Below are 16,072 nucleotides of genomic sequence, written 5' to 3'. Positions count from 1 at the left end.
TTGTAGTTTCAGAGGCCCCCAGGTTCTTGTGGTACCCATGATGAATAAAAAGCAATGTAAGACTTCTGGGACAATTAAGCTTTATTTTTCATATATATACATATATAAAGGAAACAGTTTGCAAACTTACACACCTGACAAAACCATATATACACACATATGTATGCATACACACAGACACACACCCAAAGCTCTAGCCAGGCCCCTGTTTTTCATCCCTAAGTACCATTCTCTCATTTGGGCCCTTCTAGGTTGGGGCTCCTGAGCTTGGTTTGTAGAAGTTTGGTGCTAATATAACCATAGCTTTAATCCCCGTGAAAGACAGTGTAGACCTCATCTTTGTCCACTTCCCCTGCCTTTCACTCACGTGATCCATCAAGACAGCCGTGGGAGCCAAGTGAACACGGGCGGTTGAGGCTAATTCACTTGAACTCAAAAACAGTGCCCAGCTTCCTCACTGCAGGCACGTATCTTTTTTTGTTGTTGTTGTTTTTTGAGACGGAGTCTCACTCTGTTGCCCAGGCTGGGGTGCAATGACACGATCTCAGCTCACTGCAAGCTCCGCCTCCTGGGTTCACGCCATTCTCCTGCCTCAGCCTCCCGAGTAGCTGGGATTACAGGCGCCGACCACTATGCCCGGCTAATTTTTTTTGTATTTTTAGTAGAGATGGGGTTTCACCGTGTTAGCCAGGATGGTCTCAATCTCCTGACCTTGTGATCCACCTGCCTTGGCCTTCCAAAGTGCTGGGATTACAGGTGTGAGCCACCGCGCTCGGCCCCGGCACGTATCTTTTAAGGAATGACACCAGTTCCTGGCTTCTGCCCAAAGAAAAAAATGTCACAGGAGACTTGGAAGAGGCAGACAGGAAGGTGGTGGCGGCAACACTGCAGCTGCTTCTGGATGCTGCTGGGGTGCTCTCCAGAGCCGGTGTGAACAGCGCACTTAAACATGAGCAGGTGCCTGGCTCCAGTGCGTCCTCACTTCAGTGGTGCACTTGGATGATGGAAGCCATCCTTTGGGGCAGGAAACCAACTCAGCGAGGCTACCCAGCTCAGCTGCTGGCAGGAGCCAGGTATTTACAGCCATAATGTGTGTAAAGAAAAAACACGTTCTGCAAGAAACTCTCCTACCCAGTCAGGAGGCGGGGGCTCCTTGCTTGGGATGAGCTTCACTCAATGTGGAGATGGTGGCGGACTGGTCCCTGAAAAGCGGGCCTTCTAGGGCCAAGTGAGGTTCTCAGGACAGCTCTGGTCCTAACCCAGTGGCCCTCTGAAAGGGGGTGTGCAGGCGAGTGGAGCAGGAGGCTTCTCTCTAGTCCCTTTGGAGGCTTTGGTTGAGAGAAGAGTGAGCAGGGAGCTGGGAATGGTCCAGGCAGGGAAGGGAACTGAAGTGATTCGGGGCTAATGCCTCAGATCGATGTATTTCTCTCCCTAAAAGTGGGAAGAGGAGAAGAGAGAAACACGGAGACGGTGCTCAGAGTTGAAGGTGTGAGCACCGAGAGGAAGGAGAGATGGAAGCAGAAGCCGATGAACTTGGTGCGGCAGCCTTGGGGAGGAAGCGAGGATGGGCATGGCAGGCCAGGGAAGGAGGGCGGTCCCCGTTTGACTGCACTGGTGAAATGGCCACACCCAGAGTCATGGGCATTGGTCAGGAAAAGATGATGGGACAGGGTTTTTCTCAGTCTTCCTCCAAGCTCCCTCAGCCACTTGCCTGGCCCTGCCATCTGTGAGTGGTGTTAAGAAGGCAAGATGGGGCCTGCTCCCTATCTCCGACAAAGAGGGGTAAAGGATAGAGAGTTAGAACCGTTAGCCCCTGCTGCCCCCGGTCCCTGAGGATGTGGCAGGCTCTGGCCACAGGAACCGCCTCCTACCTGGTCTCCTGGAGCCCTCTTGTCACCGCTGCTGCCCTGCAGGAGGCCCATCTCTTCTGGGAGCTTATCTGACTTAACTTCAACTACAAATTCACTCTTACGAGACGGGGGCAGCGTGCTGGGAGGAGGGAGGGAGGCGAGAGGTTGGCACCTCAGGGCCGCAGGAAGGGAAGGGCCCACTGTGAAGGATGTGGGATGGTTGAGGGCTCCTTGCTCCAGGGCCAGCCCAGGGCAGGGAAGCAGGTCATGAGACCATGTGGCTGATGGAAGCTGGGCAGTGGGCAGTGGAGCAGGGAGCACCCTGGCCCAGGGCCCCACTTCTGCTCTCGAGGGGCAGGCGGGCGCTGGGCAGGCGGCAGGCTGGGCGGCAAGATGGGCGGGGGTGGAGGGGCCAGTGTTGGGCTTACATCTCCTGCTTGCCTGAGCGCCCGCACGGCAGCTTGCCCTTCTTATAGAGGAAATAGAGGACAGCACCCAGCACTGCCAGGACCAGGATGCACACAATCACAGCCACGATGACCACGCCCTGGCTCTCCGGCTCTGGCAGCTTTCTCTCTGCGCCACAAAGACACTCCTCAGCACTCCCTGCTCCAGGCCACCTTGTCGCCATTGCTGCCCCAGCCAGTCCAAGGCCGACAAGATGGGGCTGCTACTCACCTTTCTGGACAGGGCTCTCTGGGGAGGGACGGGGCAGAAAGGATGCCCTGGCACAGCCCTGGTTCTCTTGCCAGGCCTGGCTTACCTGTGGAGGTGCTGTTGGCTCTGGTATGAGGACTGGCAGTGGAAGTGCTGAGGCCAGTGGTTGTGTTGGAGTCTGGTGTGAGGGTGGTTAAATTGACTAGGAGGCAGAGGGAGGGGTGTTAGGAGAAGCGCAAGTTACTGCCCGTGCCTGGGCCTGCCCCTGCCATCCCCTGCAGGGATGCAGCCCTCACCCAGCTCCAGGAAGAGGACGCTGGTGTTTTTGCCCAGGTCATTGGAGGCCGTGCATTCAACACCTGTCTCCAACAGCTCTGGGGTCACGAGGACATTCAGGGTGCTCAGGACTCGCTGTGGGTCTTGGTCTTGTTCACTTGCCTGCAAGGAAAGGAAGGAGGCAGCTCAGGGGATGGGGAGGATCTCTGGTCCCGGCCGCAAAGCCCAGGCGGGGATTGGGAGAGGGTGGCAGATGAGACACCTGCTCACCGTGCCGTTGACGTTCCAGGAGATGGTGGGCCGGGGGTGCCCTGATGCTTCACAAGACAGATTCAACATCATATTCTCTTTCACCCACACCTTCCTCTCCTTGAATGCCATCCAAGGGGGACCTTGGGGAGGTAGGGAGGGGTGAGGCGGCAAGCCCAGCTAGCCCGCCTCCCCCTCCGCACCAGAGCTCCCCAGAGCAGCAGGTGGCTTTTTGTCAAGAGCTTAAAAACCACCCCACTTGGGGTGACCTGGTCGCTACCCAGAGGGAGGGCCTCACCAAAAATGGCCACATTGACCAGCTGTGTGCGGTTCAGGCCGGGTATGCTGGGCACAGAGGCCACACAGCGGTAGCCGCCTCCTGCCTCCCGTTTCAGGTCATGCAACTGGAGCACAGGCCCCCTTTCCAGCACCTGGCCTGTCTGGGATGAGAGATGGGTCAGAGGGTCTGGGGAAGAGCACACTCTTGTCACCCCCAGCCCCACTCACCCATCAGCCCCTTGCTCCCCAGACCCGCCTGGTACCTCTTCTCTCAGCCACTGGAACTCGAGGTCCTGGCTGCTCTCTGCCTCACAAATCAGGGTGAGGCTGCTGCCTTCCTGTCTCTCAGGGGCTGCGGGACTCACTCGGACGTCAGACACATCTGGGGGTACAGCAATCATGTCACCCAGGGCAGGGCAGGGCAGGGCCAGTTCCCTATTGCCCCAGTCTGCTCCCCCTGTCCTGGGTCCCCATCTCCTCACAGTTCACCAGTAGTTCCTGTGGTTCACTCGGCAGCGATATCATGGTGTCCAAGTCCAGGCCCTGACATTCATAGAGCCCACTGTGTTCCTTCTGGGCAGGCTCTAGCACCAGGACCCCGTTGTCATTGGTTGTCTCTTCTTCTGCCTCCCTGGTGCTGGGGTTCTGGGGAAGACTGGGGAGGTGAGCAGAGTGCATCTCCCACCACTCCACCCGGGTCTCTGCTTGCATCCCCATCTGCACCCACCACAAAGCCCCCACACCTGCTTGCTGATGCTGAAGTGCGGTGGAGGGTTGCCATCGGCCAAACACCTGATTTCCACGCGGTCCCCTTCCTTCAGCATTCCCACGGGCTCCACTTCCAACCACACTTTTTCTGTCGGGTCTGCATAGGCAAAGGGGGTAGCTCTTGGCCCATGAGTCATCCCTGGGCTGGATAGGGAGGGGCTAGCAGGAGTTTCCAGCAGCCCCAGCCCCAGTGAGCAGAGAGTCAAGTTAGCACTCACAGAAAACAGGGACAGTCACTTCCCTGGACTCCTTCATGTGGTTCCCACTGGGCAGCCGATAGTTGAGCTCACAGTAAAACTGGGCATCTTTGTCTTCTTTAACCAGCTGAGCCTTCAGAATACTCTGCAAGGTGTACAAACCACTCGACTCCACGGTCTGGGACGACTGAATGTGGACCCCTGGGCAGGGAGGAAGGGGAGGAAGACTCAGCCTCAGTCCCACCTCCAACCCCACCCTAGGGTTGTCCACTGGGGTTCGTAGGTGTCCATCTAAAGAGTCCCGTGTGCCCTGTAGAGGGCCAGGTACAAATGCAAGCTGGAAACCCTTCAACCCAGCACTTTTACTGCTCAGGGTCAACCCTAGAAAAACATTTACAGGTCTGCTCATGCTCATATCCAAGGATGTGTGCAAAGAATGCTGCAATGATAAAAACACTAACTGGGGAATGGTGAACTCGACTACATGATATGCATAGTATGGAAAACTCGGCAATAAGCAAAACCATCAGCTGATCTAAATAGACTGACCCAGAAAGATCGTACAAAAGAAATTGTCTAACAATGTATACCATACAACACCACTTAGATCAGGCTTTCTCAGCACTACTGATAATTTTTTTTTTTCTTTTTTGTTTTGAGAGGGAGTTTCGCTCTTGTTGCCCAGGCTGGAGTGCAATGGTGCAATCTCGGCCCACCGCAACCTCCACCTACCTCCTGAGTTCAAGTGATTCTCCTGCCTCAGCCTCCTGAGTAGCTGGGATTACAGGCATGCGCCACCACGCCCGGCTAATTTTGTATTTTCAGTAGAGATGGGGTTTCTCCATGTTGGTCAGGCTGGTCTTGAACTCCTGACCTCAGGTGATCCGCCCATCTCGGCCTCCCAAAGTGCTGGGGTTATAGGCGTAAGCCCAGCCAGCACTACTGATGTTTTAGGCCACATTGATTCTTTATTGTAGGGGCTGTCCTGTGCACTGTAGGATGTTAGCGACATCCTTGGCCTCTCTACCTACTAGATGGCAGTAGCACCCCCTCTAAGTGTGACAACTAAAAATATCTCCAGACATTGCCAAATATCTCCTAGGAGGAGGGGGTACAAAATCACCCCTGGTTAAGAATGACTGATTTAGATAACAAAAAACAAAAGCCTATATCGTTCTAGAAATGTTTCTATATATGAGCAAATACATAGAAATAGGCTTGAAAGAACACACCCTGATTGATAACAGATATTATTTCTGGGAGGGGGTCTCAGGCAAGAAGAAACTTCTAGATTTTTTGTCAGTTTAAATTCTCATGAAAATATTTTCAAGCACCATTTGTATAATTTTTTTTTTAGTTAAAAAGCTTAAAGAAAACATAAGGCAAGTTCCTGTGTAGTACCATAGGCACAGCTCTTTTTAAGAGATGGGGTCTCGCTCTGTCACCCAGGCTGGAGTGAGGTGGCACAATCCTAGCTCACTGCAGCCTCCATTTCCTGGGCTCATATGATCCTCCTACCTCAGCCTCCCAAGTAGCTGGGACCACAGGCACACACCACCATGTCCGGCTAATTTTTTTTATTTTCTGTAGAGACGGGGTCATCCTATGTTGTCCAAGGTGGTCTTGAACTCTTGGCCTCCAGAGATCCTCCTGCCTTGGCCTCCCACAGCACTGAGATTACAGGTGTGAGCCACCACACCTGGCCCAAGGGTGGCTTTTGGGAGCAGAAAGGGCTACTCACGGTTCTTCTCCTCCTTCAGAGGCCGGCCATTCTTGTACCAGATGACTTGAGGAATGGGGTACCCGTTCCTGCCTACACAGGTTGCCACCTAAGGAGCACAAGGTGTAAGTCTCCCTGCCTCCCAGCCCTCTGCAAGCCCCATCTCAGCTGCTGCGCACCAGCTGCCCAGCCCATCTGCCACACATCTCACCTCCTCAGGCTCCTTACTGTCCACAGGGATGCCCAGGGCGTTGACCTGGATGTTTGGCTCCTCTGGAGCTTCTACAAGAAAATAGAAATGAGGGGGACATGGGACCACGCCCCACCACCCTCACTGCCCAGCTGGCAGACATGGGGTCACGCACTGTAGACGCGGAGTTGGATGCGGTGCTCCTGGGACCGAGGGCGCTTGCCCTGGCACAAGAAGATGCGCTCGTCGTGGGGGGTGACTTGAGTCAGGGCCAGAGTAGCCCCTCTGTCCTGGAGGCTGAGCCGGTGCTGGTACTCCCCAGGTTCACTCTGGCCCTGGCCCTGGCGCACACGGAAGATGGGTATCCGCTTCTCCTTGTGGACCTAATGGGAGGGGATACAGAGGAGGAGAGGGTCCTGGGCTACAAGAGGGGCAGAGCCTCCCGCCCCGGGCTGCGCTTTGCAGGAGCCCAAGCACTCACAGAAAACCAGTCGACATGGCTGAGGTTGCCTTGGGACTGGGAGAGGCCGCACTTCAGAAGGGCTGTGCTGCCCACTTCCACCTCCACCAGCTCAGGCGCAGGCTGCTCAGCCTCTCCGGGCACACCTGGGGGAGGGAGGCGGGGCCCCCCCGCAGCTGTGTCAGCTCCAGCGGCTGTCCGCCCCTCCCCTCGCAGCGCTGCTGCAGCTGTTTTTCCTGCCACTCAGAGCGTCTGCAGAGGGCCCTGTCCTCTGAACGCTGGACCCCCCGACCCGCGCCCCACCTGGGCCAGCCCTCTCCCCGTCCAGGAGACCCCAGGTCCCTGGAGCTGAGCAGAGATTGAGCAGAGATTGAGCAGAGACTGAGCACCGAGCAGCTCCAGCTGAGGCTGGTAGAGGGGCTGAGAGGGGCAACCCAGGCTCCGGGCCAAGAGGAAGGCCCCTTTCCTTCCAGGCTCCCTCCTCTCCGGGTGAGCTCAGAGTGTGGGAATGCAAGGCATGTGCCAGGCTGGGGCACACAGGCCCTTTTGTGTCACCACCGCCAGGGGAAGACACCACTACTCTACCCTCTGCCCTCCAAAATCCCTGCCCTAACTCCCCACAAGACCCAGCGGGCTAACTCTGGCGGAAGTTCCCGTCTCATGCTCCCTCAGCAGCACCTCCATAAACACTCCGCACACACCCGGGACCCCACCCCGGGAAGCTGGTAAGGATGGAGAGGTCAGAGTCTCCTCCAGGGGTCAGGGCAAGGGCCAGGCAGTGGGCAGGAGTGACGTCAGTGGTGCCAGCGTGCTGCCAGCCCTGTGAGGAGGTGATGTCACTCGACACCATCTGCCTGGGCTCTGGGATGCCTGGGTTGTTGCCTTGGCTCTCGGACAAGGAGGGCAGGTGGAAGGAGGGGTCTCCAACCCGGAGCCTCAGACCCCTGACTCCTTCTCCCAGAGCTAGAAGAGCAGGGCAGGGTGGAGCTGGACCGGCTGCAACTGTGGAGCCCGATTTAGCCCTTTCCCCAGAAATAAAGTCAGCCTGGGAGGCAGTAGCCTGGAATACCCCAGGGACATGGTTGGCACTGGGCATGAGGCCAGCGAGCTGGGTATTGCCTAGCCCTCCCCTTCCCCAGCCGGACAGCGGCTGGGACCGCGGAACGGGAGCTAAGAGAAACACGCGACACAGCTGCGGGCCATACAAGGGCAGCGTGGACCCGAGAGCGCCCGGCTACCAGGCGGATCCAGAGAAACGCTCCAAGGTGCCCGGGCGCTCTTCCCACCTGAATGTGGTCCCCAAAATAAGCTAGCGGGCGCTTCCAGTATGGGAATCCTCCATCCCTCATCTCTGTCCCCTATGATCCCATCACTTGGGGAGGCGCGAGGCGACCCACACCGCCCCGCAACCCATGCCAACGCCCAGCTCGGGCGGGAGCAGCCGAACCTCCCGCTCTCGCTCACCTCCAGCCTGGCGCGATGCCCAGGCGGGAGGGGGAAGGGGTGGGCCGGCGCACCCCCTCCAGCGAAGGAAGCTGCCTTTTCCAGCAACAGGCGGGCGCGGAATTCAGGCTTTGAGGATGCGCCCCAGCTGCGCCTCCTGCCCGGCTTCAGTTGCGGGCCTCCAGAGTGAGCACCTCAGGGACGACTCCCCCCAGCACCCCGAAAGGCTGGGCTCCACCCCTTCTCGCTCCCAGAAGCAGCCTCCTCCCCGCCTTCCCAGTGCTGCTCCCGGGATACTCTAGAATCCCCGCTGCAAACTGGCTGCAAAGAAGAGTTGCTCGTGAGCAAGGCGCCCGGCGGTCGGGGACCCGGGGAGGAGGCGCGTCCTCCCGGACGCAACGCCCTGACCCTGCCGCGCCGCTGGCTCTGCTCGCTGGCACGCTCCACCGTAGACCCCTAGCCGGGGCGCGGCCCCCCTACGAACTCACTCACCCGCGACGCGAGGACAGCAGCAGCAGGCGGCGAGCAAGAAGGCGCAGACCAGCCTGGGAAGCCCCATGCTTCCCCGCCGGAGGGCGAGAGCCAAGTGAGCAGCTCAAGGCTGCCGGGGGCTGACGTCAGGGGGGCGGGGGAGGGGGCCCGGAGCGCCCGGGCCTGCCCCGCCCCGCGCAGCCCCCAGCCCCCGCCCCGCGCGCCGCAGCCCTAGGGGGCGGGCCCCGGCGCCGCCAGCCCGGGAGCTGCGCCCAGGAGCGCAGCCGGAGGTAGGCCGGAGCCGGACTCCCAGGCTCCTGGCTTGGGAAGGCTGAGGGGGTAGTGACAGGTGTCTAGGGGTCTGACTGACCGAGGTGGCAGCGAGGAGAAGCTGTCCCGGATGCCCGGAGTCGCCCCGGGTCGAAGCCAGCCAGGCTCACCCCTGTTGAGCCCCTGCCAGCCAATGTAGCCTCTGGGGGACCTCCTGGGGGAGGAGCAGTAGCGGACCTGGTCCTCGGTGTCCCCAAGGGGCCTCCCAATTGGCTTCCCTCCCCTGCCACAGAGAATTCAGGCCGGCCTCGATCGCTTCCCAGAACGATTGCACCACTGTCGCTGCCGCCGGCCTGGCACTGCCTCAGCCTCACAGTGCTGGCAGCTTTGGGAGAAGAACCCTGTGCCAGTCCCACAGACCAGAGGTACCTGTATGGGGAGTGGAGAGGGTGCCTTCTGGGCTGTCCCTTCAAACCCAAGCTGCTGCAAGTCTAGCCTTTGACCAGAGAAAGGAAGGAGGGGGCTGAATTCGCAGGCCCAAGGTGTTCACACTTGTCCAGACCTGGGCCTTGAGAATCATGTTTCTTCCCTCTTCACTCTGGAGCCTACCCTGGGACTCAGTTTCCCCTCACCTAAGAGAAAGAAACAGGGAGAAGAAAGAGTTAATGGGCGAGGGGTCCCCAGCCTGACCCTGCAAACCTGTTGCTGTTCCTGATAATTGAAAGGATCCCGGCAGCACTGACCCCCACGCCGTCTTCCCCAGCCCTGTTGATGGTGGGTCCATAGCTGAGGAGCCCTGCTTGGGTGGGGAGCTCTGCAGCTACCCTTCTCCCAAAAACACTTCTCCCTGGGTCTTCTGGCCTCTTGAACTAAGGCTCTAGGGAGGGGGAGGGGCTCTTGCCTCACTGTGACCCCAGCAGCCTGGCCTCAGAAAAGGGGTCCACATCTCCTGGTGCGCCTTCACCAGGGAGTGCCAAATAGGGGCCTGGATTTGGGTAGAGGTGTGTTGCCCAGCGGGGCCACCCCTCTGCTGGCTGGGGGAGGTGGAGGGTGAGCCGGCAAACCCCAGAGATGGCCAGGTGACTTGAGAGCATGCTCGGGGTGGCGTTTTGATGACGCAGAGATGACTGGCAAACCACACCAGCCTTGTCTTTCAGAGCTTTGCCGACCCCTCCTCCATGGCCATTAGTCTCCAGCCAGAGGCCGTGCAGAACCCAGGCCCGCCGGGCCAGGGGCCTGGAGCCTGGAGCCTGCAGGGAGAACAAGAGGAGGACCCTGGCCCCCACTCTGGAGTGAATTTATGGACTGGCCCCAGGCCCAGAGCTGAATAGATGAGAATATTTTGTCTGCTGGGCTGGAGTGGGAATGGTTGAAGGATGCCATTTGCCCTGGCAGGCCCGGCTGGGCATGGAGCTGGCTTCCCTGCCCAACCCCCTTCCTTCACTTAACACCATTAACTAATCATTCGCCTCTCTGGCCTGAAAACAAAGCCAGCTAACCACCAAGGACAGTCAGTTCTGAATTCTTCTTCCGCTGGAGGAGAGTGAAGCCAGGTGGGGGTGGAGGATTTTTCTCTGCAGTGAAAGGGAAATGAGGTTAGAGCCTAGAGCCCAGGGTGATGTCCCTTCCCCTGCATGGCCCCACCAAACAAGCACAGAAGACTGTCCTTTAAGGAAGCCAGTAGCCTGGGGCTGTCTAGGCTGCTCAGGAGTGGGTCATAGCCTCAGGGGACAGACAGCTTCGGGATGGTTTCATGAGGTGGGCACTTTGGGATTCCAAACTAAAGAGGGGTCAGGACCTCGGAGAGGACTCAGGAATGGAGGCAGGGAGCAGGGTGGGGGGAGTGGAAGGTGAAGGGGATCAGCCCTCAGCTCCCCTTAGAGGCCGGAGGCTAGCACTCCAGCAGCAGCAAGAGAGAGAAGGTGGCTGCCGGACTTCCAGCAGGACAGGATTGACAGCCAGCAGAAGGGAGTTGGAGGAGGAGGCCATGGCCTTCCACCCTGCAGGGCCCCAGCACATGGACTGGGTTGGAAAAGCCTGGCTCAGATGTAGGCCAGGGCCAGAAGAGGCCCTGGGGGCAGAGTCCTAATTCTTATTCTTTTTTCCCTCCTTGGGTTGCAGGCAAGAAGGCTGCTTTCCTCCAGCCCCATGGTGGACCTGGGCCCCTCAGACGTGAGGGACCCTCCTGCGCATAATGCCCTCTGCATGTCTCTGGTATAGGTCTGATCACAGGTGGAGAAATTGAGGCCAGGTGGGGTTGGGGGGGGTCCTGGTTGGGCTCCTCAGCCACAGTCTCCTGGGTGGGTGGAGCTTTCAGCTCATTGTAAGGAGAAGTAGAGCCCTGGGGAGTTGGAGGTAAAAAGACAAGGATGGACCTGTCCCCAGAGGCCAGGAAGGGGCAAGACTGGAACCCAAGTGTCCTCTCTCAGCTCCAGCATAGGGAACTTAATGACTTCCAACCCATCCTTCTGGATCCAGGAGCCTTGACCAGGATGTGAGGATGTGAGAAGGGTGGGCTGGGCCGAGGAAGGAAGCTGATAAAGAGGTGTTTGCAGCTGCTATGAGAACATGGGGTGGGGGAGTCCCAACAATCTTGGCAGTTATGGAGACTGGGGAACCTCCTGGCCAGGCCAGATAATAGGATCCGGTCTGGGTCTTCGGAGGGGGGGAAGGTGGAGAATTTTTCCAGAATGTGGGTGTGAGTAGGAGAGGATTGTACTGAAGGAGTGAAAACAGGGTGGAAAAAGGGGGGGGGGCAGGAAACCGGATACTGTACTGGGGGGCCTGTGGGAGATGTGGGGGAAGAGACTGAATCGGGGGAAGCAGCCCTGCTCCCGCCGGACGCTGTCTCACCCATGTCCTTCGCACCTGACCCAGGGCAGGAGGAAGGAGGCACAGCCGGGATGGAGGTGTACCCCACAACACCTTGGGAGAGAGGGAGGGTGGCCTTCTGGGGGATGGAGGGGCTATTTTTAAACTTGGAAAAACCGTGAGTTCATCTCCATTCTGGAGGCTGCAAAGGCCCCATTGTACAGGGGTCTAGAGAGGGGGAGCAGAGGGAGGGGGCAACGGGCACAATGGCGAGGATTATGTTGGAGCAGGCAGGGGGGTAGAGGGCGGAGAGCGGGGGAAGGGCTGTCTTCGTCACAGCTGGCCTACTGAACTCTGGGGTCGAGCCAGGCTGGGGCTTGAACTGGGGGGGCGGGGCCCACCCTCACAAAGATCCCTGTTGGGGAACTGGGGTCTCTGACATCCGGTGGCCCATCATGGGGAGGGGGCTGACGGTGGGATTCCCACAGCCTGGCTTTCCCAGGGACCGCAGGGTCTGTTCCCAGGCTCCCAGCATTCCGACGACTCCCCTGAGAGCTGCTGGCCTCTTCCCTCCGCCCCTTCCCTGCCAGGGAGTGGGGGGAGAGAAGGAGAAAGGATGTGGATGCATCAGGACTCTTCCTGGGGATGATGGACTCTTAAACCAGAGGCAGGGATTGGGTGGGCAGCAGTGGGTGGTTAGGGTAGGTTGATGGGGATTATAGCCCTCCCATTGGAGCCCCCAACCCCGCGGACCCCTCCTCAGACCAACTGGGGACTGTCCTTCTGGTACTTCCCGGCCTTAGGAGCCTCCGCACGGGGGCCAGCCCACCTGCCGGACCTCAGGCCTCCGGCACCCAGGGTCTCCACCCAGGGGACCCGGCCGCGGCGGGAAGGCGCCGGCGCTAAGCTCCCCAGGAGCCTGCCTCGAGGTCCCGCCCGGCGGAGGCAGGGGGCGGGGATCCGGCCGCTCGCCCCAACCCAAACATTACCATAAATGCTCAGGCGACCGCGGGTGGATGGGCGCGCAGGGACCCTGGGGCTCTCCGGAAGTCCCGGATCCGGTCCCCAGGCCCGACCCAGCGCAGGCTGGGTCTGACCAGCCGTCCTCTTTACAAAGCGGTGCAGCCGGGGAAGGCAGAGCTGGGGTGGGCGCGGGGACAGGGTGGAGAAAACCCAGGCTGTAGGGGGCGTCTCGGGGCTGCCTCCTGGGTAGGCAGTGAGACTGTGACCTCTGGTTAAAGAAAGAGTGGGGCCTTCTAGCCAGATGGCAGCGTCGGCTCCGCGGGGCCGCGGCTCGGTCTCCCTACAGCTCTGCGTGCCCGCTGCTGTCAGCGGTGACACCCTGGGTCTCGGTTCCCCGGCCCGAGCACCTAATCCCCTTCCCTCTCCTCTGCCCCCAGCCTGCACTTGGGGAAATGAAGGGTGATGGGGGCGGGGGTGGTAGCAGGATGCTGGGAGTTTACACCTCTCCCCTTCAGGGAAGTTCACATCCGCTCCCCAAAATACCGCCACCCAGGGAGAGGAATGTCCCCAGAGAGCTCTTCAAATTAGACTTTGAGTCGTCACTGAGGGAAGGGCCAGCTGGTCTACAGGAGGGGGCCTGTGGGAAACCTGGGGGCGCCATGTTGCTGTCTTCTGGCCCCTCTCCTCCCTGAAGGACGCTCCGGCAGTTCCTCTTCCCTGCCACACGGGGCTGCCAGCAACCCAGGGGGAGCCTTGGAGAAGGTGGGTTCCATCCCACCCCCGGCGAGGCCTCGGACCCTCACTGCTGCTGCCAGGACTGATATTGGAGCTGGGAGTAGAGAGGGGAGGAAAGAGGCCGGGCGTGGTGGCTCACGCCTGTAATCCCAGCACTCTGGGAGGCCAAGGCAGGCGGATCACAAGGTCTAGAGATCGAGACCATCCTGGCCAACATGGTGAAACCCCATCTCTACTAAAAATACAAAAATTAGCTGGGTGTGGTGGCGCGCACCTGTAGCCCCAGCTAGTGGGGAGGCTGAGGCAGGAGTATTGCTTGAACCCAGGAGGCGGCAGTTGTAGTGAGCCGAGATCATGCCACTGCACTCCAGCCTGGGTGACAGAGTGAGATTCTGTCTTAAAAAAAAAAAAATTGTGTTAGCAGCTGACACTGTGGTGTGTACCTGTGGTCTCAGCTACTCGAGAGGCTGAGGTAGGAGGATTGCTTGAGCCCAGTAGTTCAAGGCCAGCCTGCACAACATATGGAGACCCTCATCTCCAAAAATAAACAAATAAATAATTGTGGTAAAATGCACATAACAGAATTTTAGCCAATTTAAACGTCAGCATTCCGTGGTATTAAGCACATTCACAATGCTGTGCAATTATCACCATTATCAAGTTCCAGAATTTTGTCTTCACTCCAAGAAACTAAAATTTGAACCAAGTTTTATCTAACTAACTCCAAAACCTGCACACTGTATGTGTCATAATTACAGCTGAATCAAGAGCTCAGTTGTGTGGTAAAGACAGGAAGTGCGACTGGGATTCAGAAAAGGGGGTGTCAATGTGGACTCTGCTGGCTAGGAAAGTCTTTCCGGAAATATGAAGCCTTCAATGAAAGGTCAGGTTTAGATAGGGAGGAGCGAGGAATGATGTTTTGAGGTAGGGGAAATGACACAAGCAAAAAGAGAGAGATGGGACCCGTGAAAGGGGCACCTATATGGACAACTACAGAATTTCCCTATCAGAAAGTGTCAGAGTAGCCATCCGGCTAGAAGATGGAGTTGGTGGGGAGGCTAGGTGACTTGTCTTGAGATTATATTCACATAGCAATCCCACTACTTTTTTTTTTTTTTTTTTTTTTTTGAGACAGAGTCTTCCTCAGTCGCCCAGGCTTTAGTGCAGTGGCTCGACCTCAGCTCACTGTAACCCCTGCCTCCTGGGTTCAAGCGATTCTTCTGCCTCAGCCTCCCGAGTAGCTGGGATTACAGGCACACCACCACGCTTGGTTAATTTTTGTATTTTTAGTAGAGATGGGGTTTCACCATATTAGCCGGGCTGGTCTTGAACTCCTGGCCTCAAGTGATCCGCCAGGCTCAGCCTCCCAAATTGGTGGGATTACAGGCGTGAGCTACCTCACCTGGCCTAGTCCACTACTTTCATTTCCAGTATCCATTTACTTGGAGCGCATTGAGGATAGCTTTATTTACGTATTTATTTTTACGTGGCGCCTGTCAGGGCCTGGGTTTCACTGCCACACACAGGGCAGTGCATGGTGAGCTGAGGCCCCTAGAAGCTCTGGGCACTGAATCTCACTTGTGGCCACTGGCAAAGCGCAGGATGATTTTCATCCAACCCCGGGCTCCCCAACCACCAGAGGGATGTGGGTGGTTGACGCAGCCAGATCTACCTAAGTGGAGAGGGGGCTAGCTTTAGCTACACCATTACCCCTTGGCATCACCCTTATGAGTTACATGGCTAAGTAGAAATTCAGCACGGTAGAGGGTGCATGCACGTGGGAGCTTGGGCAGATGAGATGGGCTTAGGTTATAAGGGAACAGCTTAAGATAGGGTGGGCAATGGGGAGCCACTGCAGGTTCTTGAGCAATGGAAAAACAATGTGACATTGGAATTTAGGTTTACCGTGGTTTCTTGATTTCATCTTGGCCTGAGAGCACCCCCTGGTGCCGCTAGTTTGAATTGTTTTCTTATCTTACAGAGCAGGTGGGAGGATGGGGGACTGAAAAGCGGGATTGATGAATCGCAGAAGCCAGACTCTTGGGTCCTATTTCACTTCATCCTGGGAAATGACAGCCTTGCAACAAAGCTAGGGATGATATGCGGGCAGACAGGATTTGAGGTCAAAAGGGGCATTGTAGTTCCCTTCTCTGTCTCATAACTCGGTGCATATGTGTATTGTGATTTGGGATACAGCACACTAGTCAGGAACTAAGCTGGGGGCTGGAGACAGGATAATAACTAAAAACAAAAGTCATGTACTTGAGAAACGTACAGTCCCGTGAGGGCGACAGACAAATAAATAATTATAACACAAAGAGCTGCGTACCAGGGTGCAAATATGCACATAAAACAGTTACTTAACCCAGCCTGAGGTGAGGAAAGACGGCTTCTTGGAAGAGTTGATGCCTAGCTTCATTTTAGGTGATGAATAGGAGGTAACTAGGTAAATGGGGGTGGGCTGTGTTGTCTGAAGTGTGACAGAGCTCCCTATGTGCAGGGGGCTGCTAGGAGTTGGTTAATATTCTTCAAGGGAAGGCTGAGGTTAGTGAAGGATGAGGCCAGATTCCAAAGGATTTGTAAGCCATGGTCAATTACTCAGAGCAACAGGCTGTGTATAAATGGTGGTGTTAAGCAAGGGAGCAACCACAAGTGACTTTAAATCCATTAGAGCTCAGGCCCCAGAGGGACAGAACAAAAGGCCCCTCTTACTAAGTTTCCGTTTCCCTTCTC

The 16,072-nt window shown here is 57.4% G+C and overlaps 1 protein-coding gene and 1 non-coding gene across 3 annotated transcripts; both read right to left on the bottom strand.

The window, feature by feature from the left end:
- Positions 1 to 60: 60 nt before the first annotated feature.
- MCAM (melanoma cell adhesion molecule) lies at positions 61 to 8,707 on the bottom strand. Of its 2 annotated transcripts, XM_003910826.4 has the most exons (16): positions 8,582 to 8,707; positions 6,668 to 6,792; positions 6,362 to 6,569; positions 6,208 to 6,278; positions 6,018 to 6,105; positions 4,298 to 4,477; positions 4,055 to 4,176; positions 3,794 to 3,956; positions 3,575 to 3,693; positions 3,331 to 3,472; positions 3,054 to 3,175; positions 2,804 to 2,945; positions 2,614 to 2,709; positions 2,279 to 2,426; positions 1,872 to 1,989; positions 61 to 1,431 (listed from the first exon to the last, which is right to left on the bottom strand). In XM_003910826.4, the coding sequence occupies exons 1-16, from the start codon at positions 8,646 to 8,648 to the stop codon at positions 1,402 to 1,404; spliced, it is 1,941 nt and encodes a 646-aa protein (XP_003910875.1). In that variant the 5' UTR covers positions 8,649 to 8,707; the 3' UTR covers positions 61 to 1,401. The 2 variants fall into 2 exon arrangements, with proteins under 2 accessions (XP_003910875.1, XP_009185746.1); XM_009187482.3 differs by lacking the exon at positions 1,872 to 1,989.
- A 6,123-nt stretch (positions 8,708 to 14,830) lies between these two features.
- Positions 14,831 to 14,957, bottom strand: LOC116269940. The gene has a single exon (XR_004177740.1). It is a non-coding gene; the product is annotated as a small nucleolar RNA ACA64 (small nucleolar RNA).
- Positions 14,958 to 16,072: the final 1,115 nt, after the last annotated feature.

The sequence above is a fragment of the Papio anubis genome, chromosome 12 (genome assembly GCF_008728515.1).
Source record: "Papio anubis isolate 15944 chromosome 12, Panubis1.0, whole genome shotgun sequence".
Lineage (NCBI taxonomy): Eukaryota > Metazoa > Chordata > Mammalia > Primates > Cercopithecidae > Papio > Papio anubis.
The sequence above is the reverse complement of the archived record's forward strand: the minus strand, read 5'-3'. Positions and strand labels throughout refer to the sequence as shown.

Bases quoted from the DNA above. Each gene is read 5' to 3' on its own strand.
- MCAM (XM_003910826.4), bottom strand. From the start codon at position 8,648: ATGGGGCTTCCCAGGCTGGTCTGCGCCTTCTTGCTCGCCGCCTGCTGC. The intron at 3,957-4,054 runs GTGTGGGGGCTT...AGTCTTCCCCAG, and splicing joins ACTTCAGCATCAGCAAGCAG to AACCCCAGCACCAGGGAGGC. The intron at 3,694-3,793 runs GTGAGGAGATGG...CTGTACCCCCAG, and splicing joins ACAGGAACTACTGGTGAACT to ATGTGTCTGACGTCCGAGTG.